The sequence below is a fragment of the Sphaerodactylus townsendi genome, linkage group LG06 (genome assembly GCF_021028975.2).
Source record: "Sphaerodactylus townsendi isolate TG3544 linkage group LG06, MPM_Stown_v2.3, whole genome shotgun sequence".
NCBI lineage: Eukaryota > Metazoa > Chordata > Lepidosauria > Squamata > Sphaerodactylidae > Sphaerodactylus > Sphaerodactylus townsendi.
In genome coordinates, this window is record NC_059430.1 from 31,911,114 (window position 1) to 31,923,606 (window position 12,493).

Genomic DNA, 12,493 nt, shown 5'->3' on the forward strand with positions numbered 1-12,493 from the left:
GGAATAAAACCAGCCTTTTATAGTGACCCTGAACTGTGCCTCATTTGACTATTTAGGGAGACCTCTTGAGTCAAATAAAAGCTGGTTTAAATGACAGATATCTGGGAAAGTTAGAAGGAAATGTTTAAAAGCATTTGCTTAGCCTGGGCCCCACCAGCCACTACAATCATTGGCTCTAACCACAGCAAGTGTTACAAATAGAGACCCCTGGGGTCTGTGGTTTGTTTGCATCCAAAAAGCAGGAGACAGAACATGTTACATTTGGGTCTCTCGGGGCAATGTGAGAACAATAGAGCAGGATGGGTATTTACAGATTTGCTCACACTTCTAGTTTATCATGGAACAAAGTGCTTGCAACAGATATGAGGAACATGTGATCCTTGGGAATTTTCAACCCTAATGAGAAGGATACTTAACCTGTGTACAACTTGATTGAAGAAGTTGCTGGTTGCATTTAGTAGTACTTTCTCCTGAGAGCCAGCATCTGTAGCTGGCATCTTCAGAGGATCCTCTGAAGATGCCAGCTACAGATGCAGGCGAAATGTCAGGAGAGAATGCTGCTAGAACACGGCCATACAGCCCGGAAACCACACAGCACCTCAGTGATTCCAGCCGTGAAAGCCTTCGACAATACATTGAACATCTCCTTTACACTGTCAGACTCCTGGTCCATCCAGCTTTGAACTGTCTACTCTGACTAACAATAGGGGTACAGGGTGATCAGTCAAAGGAGGATCTTTCCTGCAGCTTAAGATGGAGAGTCCAGGACCTTAAGCATCCAAGACAGAGTCCCTCTGAATAATAATCAGTGTTTTTTCTAATCCTTTCATGTATATTTCAGTGATTTCATGTGTTTGTTCATTCAATCATTCTTAACTCTCACACTTTGGAGAGTCCTCTGTTGAAGACAACTTTCCTTCCACAGAACTGTGATAGAGATGACATAAATGAGTGGGCCCTGGGGCCAGCAATTTCAGTTTCTCTCTCATGGCTAAGTTGCTCCTTGCTGTACAAATATAACCAGACTGTCACTGTGGATGAAATCCCATGCTAGATGCAAGCAGGTCATCTCTACTCCTACTTAGGAGCAAGTCCCATTGAACACATTTGAATTTCCTCCCAAGTAACCATGCACAGGATCAGAGCAGAGTGAAATTCTGGGAGCCCTACTCATCTTGAGCTCTCACACAATATATTTTCATATGATGACTTGGCTGGATCACGGTGTAGTTTGAGGACAGCGGAAATCTTTGTCAGGGGGTTATCCCCTGCCCTGCCATCTGCCACTCCATCAGACTTTTCTATGAGGCCACTGATTCAAGATATTTCTTATTCATTTGGATGGCTTTAAAGTCTGGGAGTTAAAAATAGGTCTCTGGGTTTCCTCAGTAGTGTCTTCATATATTCCTTGTAATTTAGGCTATAGTGGTTTCCTATTAATGTAATAAGACAAAAAAAACCACTGAGAAGTGTTGATGTTTTTTCTATGTGGGATTGGGTAGCAGGAAACCAGCTTACCAAAATAGCAGTATACCTCAAAGATTTTCTGTCTCTTTCTCCAAAATATCTGCCCTTGGCTGTTGTTGGGAGAACAGAAGACACAAATGGACCACTTTTGCACAGCAGTTTTCTGCATTCTTAACCGATCACCATCATATAAACATACAAAGCTGTCATACCGAGTGCAAGCATTTCTCAATCTAGTCTGATGAGAAACAGCTCTCCAAACTTTTGGGCTGAGATGACTATCTAAGATACTTTAAAATGGAGATGGAGCACCATTTGTGCCTGGGCAGGAGTTGCAGGGGCCAAGGATGACTGGGCAAATGACCCCAGCCAGCTAGCTATCAAGCAGCTTCCTGCAGACCACTTCCCAGGAGCCTGCCTATCAGGCCTGGAGGCCACAGGCTTCTCTTTGGTCCATGACTCAGGATGAAAAGGAACTGGCTGAAGGTGGTATGCAATTCTGGAACTTGGACATTTTTCCATTTAGTCTGATGAGAGAGAAGCAGCTCTCCAAATTCATGGGTGGAGGTTCCTTGCGGCTTTACTATTTAAGATGATGATGAAGATGATGAAGATTATTATTATTGTTGTTGTTGTTGTTGTAGATTTCACAGTTACCAGATCTTTAGCTGGTTGTTGTTGTTGTTGTTTTTGTTGCTTCTGCCGTTGTTGTTGTTGCTGCTGCTGTTATTATTATTGTTAAATTTATAGATACATTTGTGTTGTTCTTTACTTAGGATTACATATGTAGTTTTCCAAATTTTGCCCAGATTCTGGGCATGTCATGCAGAGCCCTCTAGGGCCACTAGTTGTTCCGAATTACTAGCTTTTATTTAAAAATAAAACCTGTGTAAATCCTGAGATACTGGAGAAATGTGCAGTGACCTTCAGGAACCACTGCTGGCTGGATCAAAGTGGACAGGACACCAAAACCTGTCAACATACAGGCTCAATTCAGAGCTCACATAGAACTGGGGTTTATTTTAACTATTGTTAGTTTGTAAAACCAGGATTCATTTCACACACCATCACTTATATCCTGAATTGCTTTGAAAAATGCTGAATGGAAGGCATGACCATGGTACAGGGCTGGATTAAACCAAGATTAAGCCAGCATATCTGTGTTCACATATCATGCAAAAACATATTTAAGATTAATCGTGGTTAGTAAATCAGATTCATATTCTGGTTTCAGATCCTGGTTTGACAGATACTAACTCACGATAGTTGGTGGAGCAGCCTGCATTCAGACAATTGTAGTAACCATAGGCAACTTAATTAAACCAGTATGTCTCAACTGAGCAACTGAAGCATACTTTTGGGGGCTCCAGTCTCCTCTGTATTGAAGGTCAGAAATGAATTGATAAATCTTTGAAGTATGAATATCCTCCTTCTGCCCAATCTTTCTTGATGTGCTGCACATGTATCACACAGAGCGTTAGTGACAAATAATATACTGAAATGTCATTATATATAGAACTGCAGCAGATGGGGACAACAGCCTTTATCTATATTTAGGTCATATTAAGTTCCTATCCTTGGGGATAGATGTAATAGGACCAGTCTCTTTGCTTCTTTTCAGAGTTCTGGCTTATATGATTAAAAATGGTAAATCATCATTGCAAGTTAAATCAGCCAGCGCCGCTATGAGTGGGAGATACTGGGGATGGGGGAAAGTGCAAAATTCCCAGGAGAAATCAGGAAGTCCACTTGCCCAGATTTTAGAGGATACGTGCTCACATAAATTGCAAATTGCATGCAGTTCACCAGAATAGCAAATGCATGTATTGAGAGGACTGCACATAACATGCTCTCCTAGTTAGAGTTGCCAGCTCTGGATTTAGAAATTCCTAAAGATTTTGAGGTGGGGTTTGTGAGGGACTTCAGCAGAGTCCATCTTCTTAGAGTTCAGCTCACCATCCACAGCAGCCATTTTCTTCAGAGGAATTTTCTTCAGAGGAATCTGCCACTTGGAGATCCGTTGTAATTCTGGGAGATCTCTCTGGGAGCTACTCCCAGCAATGTACCCCTGAAAAGCCCATGATCATCCCATGAGCTTCATGGCTGAAATTCATTCAAACATTACATTTGCCCCTCTTGACATCTACAAGCTGGGTCAAGAGATGTGTTCTGAAGTTTTGCACTTCCCAGGCTAATGTGCTCTTCTTCTCTCTTTCAGCTCGCAACTCCAACTTTCCCTGTTGTCATCAAGCTGGGGCATGCTCATGCAGGAATGGGGAAGGTAAGGAAGAGGCTATATTGACAGACCCTGTATGTATATACACACCCTTTCACCTAGACAAATATATTTGTGCCCTGTACTAATTCACCTCACTGGGCCAAGAAGAAGGTTCTCAAATCTTATGTGGTGGCTTCCAAGGGCAAGATCAGAAGATGAACCTAGTCTAGAGCTGCCCATACAATGGGGAATGGTACAGACTGCTGTACATTTGAAGGTGGGAATCAGGGCAGTAGATTGCATGATGGAGGGGCAATGGTGCTTTCCTTCAGGACCAATGTATAGCCATGGAAGCTTGTTGAAATATGAATAAGCTGCCCCCTTGTAAATTTGAGTTCAATCATGACAGGAATGGGGGGATGCATGCCATCACCCAAACCCCCTTGCTGTGCGTCTCCTTACAAGAACCCCCAAGTTTGGTGAATATTCCCAGTGCTTTTGAGAAATCAGGAAGTCCACTTGCCCAGATTTTAGACGATACGTGCTCACATAAATTGCAAATTGCATGCAATTCGCCAGAATAGCAAATGCATGTATTGAGAGGACTACGCATAACATGCTCTCAGGGTGTCCAATGTTATGGGTCCCCAAGGAGGGTGCTCTCATCTGTCCTCTGCTGAAAACAATGGAGGAAAATTTGAGGGCCCATAAAATTGGACCCCATGACCCAATCTTCACCAAACTTGGGGGTTCTTGTGAGAGGCACCAGCAGCTGTGCTTCAAATTTGGTGCTCTTACCTTGTAAAAAAACAACTTCCTATTTTGAAAAACAGCATCCTCGAGCCACTGAATTATTTACCACAAAGTAAATGGAGCCATTCCCTTTAAAAGTTAAAGGGAACAGCTCATATGTTAGTTAATGGGAAAACTTTTCAGGGGTTCTAGGATATTTTTTAAGATAGAGGCACCAAATTTGCAGCACAGCTGCTGGTGCTTCTTCTTAAAGTTACCTCCAAGTTTGGTGAAGATTGGGTCAGGAGGTCCAATTTTATGGACCCCCCAATTTCCCCCCATTGTTTTCAATGGAGGATGGATGGAGGGCCCTCTTTGGGGGCCCATAAAATTGAATCTTGTGATTCCCAAGCAGCAGTGGCGTAGGAGGTTAAGAGCTCATGTATCTAATCTGGAGGAACCGGGTTTGATTCCCAACTCTGCCGCCTGAGCTGTGGAGGCTTATCTGGGGAATTCAGATTAGCCTGTACACTCCCACACACGCCAGCTGGGTGACCTTGGGCTAGTCACAGCTTCTCAGAGCTCTCTCAGCCCCACCTACCTCACAGGGTGTTTGTCGTGAGGGGGGAAGGGCAAGGAGATTGTCAGCCCCTTTGAGTCTCCTGCAGGAGAGAAAGGGGGGATATAAATCCAAACTCTTCTTCTTCTTCTTCTTCTTCTTCTTCTTCTTCTTCTTCTTCTTCTTCTTCTTCTTCTTCTTCTTCTTCTTCTTCTTCTTCTTCTTCTCTGACCAAAAAAAACCTGCCCCCATAAACATAATGTACCTGAAATAGCAAAAAAAACCACCAGAAATTTCAGCTTTTTTCAGCTTTCCCTTTTCAGCTTCATTAAAATGGTGTTACTTTTTTTGGTTTGGCATATCTAAATGCAAATATGATTGCCACCTGAAGTAGCTAAGCTGCCCCCCTTGTAAATTTAGCCACTGCTTTTGAATCGTAAACCTGAAGCATCAATTTATTAAATGAAGCACCACCTGAATTTTGAGTGAGCATCATATAAATACCTTGTCTCTTGGGACAAGAGATGACTATCTGTCATGTCAAGCACCTACATCTTGAGGAAATTACACCTTGTCTAGATTTTTGTCTGACACGGAAACAAATTATGTCTCCAACAGAATAAAATCCCTCCTCCAACCCACCTCTTTCTCCCAGCCCACCCATTAAATATGATGATGGATTTGTCCTTTTTCTATGTGCAAAATTAAGTAAAATTCTAAATTACCAGAGACCAAACAACAACATTTTCCAATAGGACCATAACAATAGTCTCTTGTCTCATTCAGTTTTGGGCCTCTGCCTTGCATACAAAACCTTTTGTAGCTTTGATAGAGAAGGCAATTGCTAAAGCTCTCTGGAATCACAAGATTAATAAGTGTAATAAATAGCAAATAAATCTGGCATTCATTGGAATAGCTGGAATTTTAAAATTTTTCTAGCTTAAAATTGCTTGCAGAATGTATTTTTATTTGCCTTATTAATGATGACTTTAAAAATGCATGTTACTTCATGCAACCAAACAACAAAAAGAATTCATAAAGATATCAAATTTATTTACTGCGTTTATAGTCCACCTTTCTTACTGAGGTACATACATACTTGTAAAACCAAAAGTTCAGAGAAATCCAAAATAAGTTCAATTTAAGGAAAACAACCAAAGATATGATCAGAGATCAATAGATGGTAACCAGCTTTTGAAAGAGTTTTGCCTTTTCTTTTGTCTTCCTCTCATTCAGACAAAATGGGATATTTTGGACAGTTCAAATGTATAACCTTCTAAGTTGAATTGGTTTCAATCGAAGTAGGATTGGGTTTCATAAACAAGTTGAACAGATATTACATTTGACACTTTATTACCTACTATTCTTCTGAAGTTCACCATAAAAGCTTAGGATGTGTTTTTTAAGAGTTATTCTCAAACAACCAAATGTTTTAAACACACACAAAAATCAATTCCCCATGTCTGAATTTGTACAAAATTTAATTACACTCACATAGGAACACAAGATTGAATTATTGTAGCTGTTTAAAAAAATAGCACTGTTGTTAATGCATTACGGTTTCTACAGCCTTATTTATCCAGTGCCAGCTATGAACAGAGCCAATGGACATGAATTTTGAAATCCAGCTGGCCGATGTGACCACATCAGAGCAAAGGAGAAATCAGGTGTGCTTATTATCCTTTGCTCTTCAAGCCAAGGTTTCCAGCTGGAGTCAGCTTTTAGGGAGGATAGAATTTGGGGAGGTAGTCACACCCCAGATTTCCTTTATTGCTGCTATGTTGTCGTTTTTAATGTGGACCTTAACTGTGTCCTGTTTATGCTAAAAGCAATTTAACTTTGCAGTCTAAAAGTCATTTGCAGTCTACCTTCCAGTTCAATTGGGAGGGGCTGTGGATCAGTGGCAGAGCATCTGTTTGGCATGCAGAAGATACCAGGTTCAATCCCTGATACTGCTGGTTTAAAGGATAGGTAGTAAGTGATATTTAAGAGATGTCCTCCTGAGACTTGAGAGAGCCATCACCAGTCTGAGTAGACCAGGGGTCTGCAACCTGCGGCTCTCCAGATGTTCATGGACTACAAATCCCATCAGCCCTTGCCAGCATGGCCAATTGGCCATGCTGGCAGGGGCTGGTGGGAATTGTAGTCCATGAACATCTGGAGAGTTGCAGGTTGCAGACCCCTGGAGTAGACAATACTGATGTTGATAGACCAATACTTTGATTCAGTATGAGGCAGCATCATGTGTCCAGTGGCATTCCTTGGACAACAGCAATATCATCTGGCAAGTCTTTTTTCCAGATGGGGTGCAAAGGGTTGGCATGGCAAAGCATATGCATACAGCCTGCCAGAGGCTCCAATACAGATAGGTGATACCTACTACAGATTTTTTTGTACACCCACCCATTAGGATTGGGAAGCTACTCAAGGGTAGTGTGACCAGACGTCCCGCTTTTGATTAATTTGTCCTGCGTCCCGCGGGTTTTTAAAAATGTCCCGATTTTTGGAAGGCTGCCACACTGCCTTCTGGGGCGCTCCCCTGTTTCCCGCCCTTTGACAGGGCAGGAAACGGGAGCGCCCCAGAAGGCAGTGCGGCAGCCCAGAAGGTCACCTTACTCTAGGGAATCTGGTCACCTTACTCTAGGGATCCCTGCAACTTCACAAAAGCCTCCTGTTGGAAGAGGCAGAGGGAGTGCAGAGCAATTCTCTTTTTAGCACAACTAGTGCTGACAGATTTTAAAGGCGCACTAAGAGAGTCACATATTGAGATGATATCATGGTACCGCCAGAAGAGTGTATACACTGGTATGTATGATGGGGCAGTAGGCTTAGTGAGAAGGACGCTATAGGACTTTTAGCTCAGGGTCTCCCCACGCATGAACCTCACCATGATCTCAAGCCTTGTTTATACCACAGTTTCAAAACCCTTTAATTCAAAATAAATTAACCTGGGAAAATTATTATTGAAAGGTTGTAGCCTCACTGTCTTTTATGAAATATAGCCATGGGGTTTTAGCAATCACAATCACACCAGTGGAACTTTATTGAGTTCTTCCAATGATGAAATTGTGAGAACTGCCGAATGAGTGTTTTCACATGAATGACCTTCCATATGGAGCAGTCACAGTTCAAGCAGCTGCTCTCATTCAACTGATTGTATGTATGAACTGAACAGCCTGAGTTGTAAGTATGATCAGGCAGTTGACAGAGTATTAATGGAAAAGTAACAAGTGCTATACAATCTTGATCTTGGGCTCCTTGAATCTTAGGGTCCTCGCCTAAATTTGTCTTATATATTCATCCTAACAAAAATCTCCTACAACCTTGGCCCTACCTCCTAATATCACCCCAAATAAAATGATCTTCCAGAGATTCTAAAATCAGCAGAATATTTTATAATATTTGACATGAGAGAATGCATACAATTTTTATTAGGACTTCTTTCCAACCTTTCTTTTGTTGGACTCTAGTTCATATTGGCACTGTTATTGAAAGAAAAAGTGAAACAAGGGTATGTCCATCCTTTCTTCCTTCTCCAGGTATCCTGTACGTTAAATAGGCAGTCATGAATCAGGAACTTATTGCGTTATCCTATTGTTTTTATGTTTCCATGTTTTTTATGGAAAACCACCACAAAAAAACGTCCATTGGGCTCAATGGGCTACCGGTAAGTCCATGCCTTGGCCGCTGGCATCCCAGGAGGCAATGCCAGGATGGAAGCCGACTAACATGGACTCCATTCCAGGCCCCACCTCCAGAATGCCCCCACTAGGCCAGTGGAGCCAGCAAATTTGCATCTCTGCCAGGGTAAGTGCCCCAGGGAGGGCACTCTGGATTGGACTGCTAGTCATATATCATTTACCTTATGCAGGTCTATGCTGGCCTATGACCGTAATAAAGATTGATTGATTGATTGATTGATTGATTGATTGATTGATTGATTGATTGATTGATTGATTGATTGAGCAGAGGCCAGAAAAAGACCTCTCTCATCAAAGGACACCTCTAGTAACCAATGCAATACTCAGAACAGAACCTCTGGTTGTTATTCAGGAAAATAAAAGCATTAAAGTGAGGGTTTTTTTCAGACTTGTTATGGATAGAAGAAGAAAGACATATTTCTTTATAGTTAAGGATAAGGGGACACCATTTTCCCCCAGATGTCTCCTCCCAGGACTTTCTGTGCAGCATAAGGCATTCACTGTGTGAATAGTTGCTAGTTATGTAGTTAATTGACCCTTGAGTGCCCCAGGAACCAAGCTCAGAGAAGCAAATTCCCTCAAACAGACCCTTTACCCCTCCCTGACTAGAGATCACAGAAAAGAGATAAATGCCAGATACAGAGCAAAGGAAAAGAACGGCTCCCATTTATGGGTTATGTATATTTTTGTTACTCTGGTTTTATTTTTAGGCATCCCTAATTAGACTGGTTAAAGAGCTCCCTTCAGATTCATACTAGCCCAGAATGTCTTGAAAAATACCTTCCTAATTCAATTCAAGGATCAAATGATTTTACAGCATTAAAAACTAAAAGCTTGTTGTTCGTAATGCCACAGTCAACATTATTTTCATATGCAGGATGTGGGATTTTGTTGTTAAATTTAGTCAAAAAAATAAACAGAGCCACTGTATCCTGTTAAAACACCCAAAAGGCTTTTTGAAGGGGATGGCCAGCTCATCACCAGGACTTTTCCAAGGCTGGAAATGAAAATGAATAAAACAAGGTTCGAAAACTAAAAGATGTCAAAAACTGTTAGCTTTCAAGAGGAAAGGAGAAAAAGTAAAAGCCTTTATTTGAAAAGGGGCAAATATTTTCTTAGAACAACTCATAGCATACAATGAAGCATCCCATTCATGCACATTCTGACTCATATCAGCAGTCTCTCATTACTGAAAATAGCTGGATAAAAATATCACTGTCACTATGTCCAATATCTAGGGACTGTAAAGAGCAACCCCATGTTAGATGCATGAAACATAATACCAATTGTTATCATAAGAAGATGTGATCAAGATGTTAGAAAAGCATTTTTGGCAAGAATCTCGATTCTTTTGTCAAGTTCTTTGATTTCCAAGTAGTGTGGGCCTAGGAAAATTGACGAGGCAACTTTTATAGCTGGTCTCAGTTTTTTCATAGAATTCCCCCAAGGGATCCTTGAACTGCCAGCATCTTGAAATGTTGGAGTTATTGTTGCATTCTTAGCTATCCTTACAGGGACAGATAGCAGACTAGTTGACAGTGTCTGTTTGTTGTTTCTTTTAAACCAGCTTGGGCTAATTCACCAGCAGCATTTATTCTTGGAGAGAGCTAACCTAGACAGTGTCACACATATCTTGGCAGCATCCAGATCAGACTACTGTGATGAGCTCTATATGTCTCTGAACACAGTCTGGAAATTTCATACAAGATGGACAGCACGCAAATGGCCAGTTGCAGTGAATATGTAACATCAATTCTATATCAGCTTTATTAACCCTTGCAGTTTAGGTTAGTGGAGGCTTTCTTTTTTTCAATTTCTCTTAAATTTCTCTTTCTGTCATAGGCAGACGTTTCCTTTCAGTCTCATATAAAAATGCACTGTTTTAATGGTGTGAAATGTCATTGTCTTGGCTTTAATAATACCAAATTGAACACCATTACCAAATTAGTTAATTATTGTAGATTGTGGCAGTAACCAATTACTTGCTTTTTGCAGTATGGTTTGTGTTATTTTGCTCATATTTATTTTTGCTCATATATTCTTGGGAGGGGGGGTCCCTTGCTTTCTCTTTTGCATTCCCTTGTGTGTGTGTATGCATATGCGTGCGTGCATGTGTGTGTGTGTTGTATTTAATGTTCGAGTTAGGATTAATGTTATAGTTAGGCCTACACCACTGATCAACTGTAGCCAAAAGAAGAAATTATAAGGCAACGAGTTTGACCTGGTCCATTCATCTGAACATTGTACAGGGTTGGGCAAGTCATGCGACAGACTTTTATAAGACTTTCAAGGTCAAGTGATTTTTTTGGCCTAAGCCAGGGGTCTATAACCTGCAGCTCTCCAGATGTTAATGGACTACAATTGGCCATGCTGGCAGGGGCTGATGTAGTCCATGAACATCTGGAGAGCCACAGGTTTCAGATCCCTGGCCTAAGCCAATAATTGACTCATGTTTTCCTTCCATTGTTTATTTCACTCTAATCCACTATGTCAGGGGTAGGGAACCAATTGGCCATGCTGGTAGGGGCTGATGGGAATTGTAGTTCCTGAACATCTGGAGAGCCGCAGGTTCCCTACCCCTGCACTATGTAGAGAACTTACCCATCCTTGCTTACGATTTGACAGCTGGTCATGATATGCATCCTGTTTCTCAAGGTAACCCTGATTCTTATTTCCGGAAGCAGGGAGATGGACCCTCTATGACTGCCCTGATTCTTGCAGATCACTAGCTATGATCCGAAACAGGCTACTCGACTAACGGAGCCCAAAGGTCTAATTCAGGCTATCTCTATTCATGTTCGATCAGAGGAAAACAAAATGTCCGTACTGAAACTGGTTTCACAATTACTGCTGTAGGGGCTCCCACACACCAAGGGCCAAATATTTGACATGAATTTTAGAAGTGTTTATTGAAGACTAAATTAGCAGCACCCATCTTGGATACATAACCAAGGCTGCTTGAGATGGAAAAGAAAAACCCTGCAATGTGTGTTCTATAGGTGACATTTCTATTATCTTCAGATTCCAAATAAGCCAAACTACACATCTGCCCTCCAGATACTTTCATTTTTCATTTTATAATCCAAATTAGTACCTCAAAAAGGAGAGTTTAGTGGATGTGGGGAGATGGGAATTGCTATGATGAGGGAATTAATGCCATAAGTGACATATGAACCTAATTTCCTGAGCCCTAAGATATGAGCCTGTTCTTTTACTCTCCTCTGCCTCGATAAAGGAAAAAGCAGCCGGATTCTTCATAATTCTTAAAACACACGGTTTTTCAAAGTTTGTAAGGGGGAACTATGGTTCAGTGGTAAAGTGCACACACTGCATACAGAAAGTCCCAGTTTGAATGCCTAGTTGAAGAATTTCCCGGCTAAAGGTGTTTGGAAAGTACTTTGCCTGAACCAGTGGAGAATTGCTCTCAATCACAGCAGAGAGTATTGGGCTATACCAGGGGTAGGGAACCTGCGGCTCTCCAGATGTTCAGGAACTACAATTCCCATCAGCCCATACCAGCATGGCCAATTGGCCATGCTGACAGAGGCTGATGGGAATTGTAGTTCCTGAACATCTGGAGAGCCGCAGGTTCCTTACCCCTGGGCTATACTCTGTCCCACTGAAAGGAGATTTGTGCATTCATCTGCCATTTCCTGGACCATATTTGTTCTAGAATGCTCCACTTGGGTCTTGGTGCCTTGGGGACAGCACTAGGTCAGTACTAGGACCAAAGCAGAGCACTCTAGAACGTAGATGGTCTGGGAAATGGCAGATCAGTTCACAAAGCTCCTGAGATCTTTCAGTGGGACAGAGTGT

The 12,493-nt window shown here is 41.7% G+C and overlaps 1 protein-coding gene across 3 annotated transcripts in view; it reads left to right on the forward strand.

The window, feature by feature from the left end:
• Positions 1-12,493, forward strand: part of SYN3 (synapsin III) — a 238,926-nt gene that overhangs the window by 191,672 nt on the left and 34,761 nt on the right. For all 3 annotated transcript variants that reach the window (XM_048500133.1, XM_048500132.1, XM_048500134.1), the window contains one exon: positions 3,686-3,748. In XM_048500133.1, the coding sequence (XP_048356090.1) occupies positions 3,686-3,748 (63 nt within the window). The remainder of the gene's footprint in view (positions 1-3,685; positions 3,749-12,493) is intronic.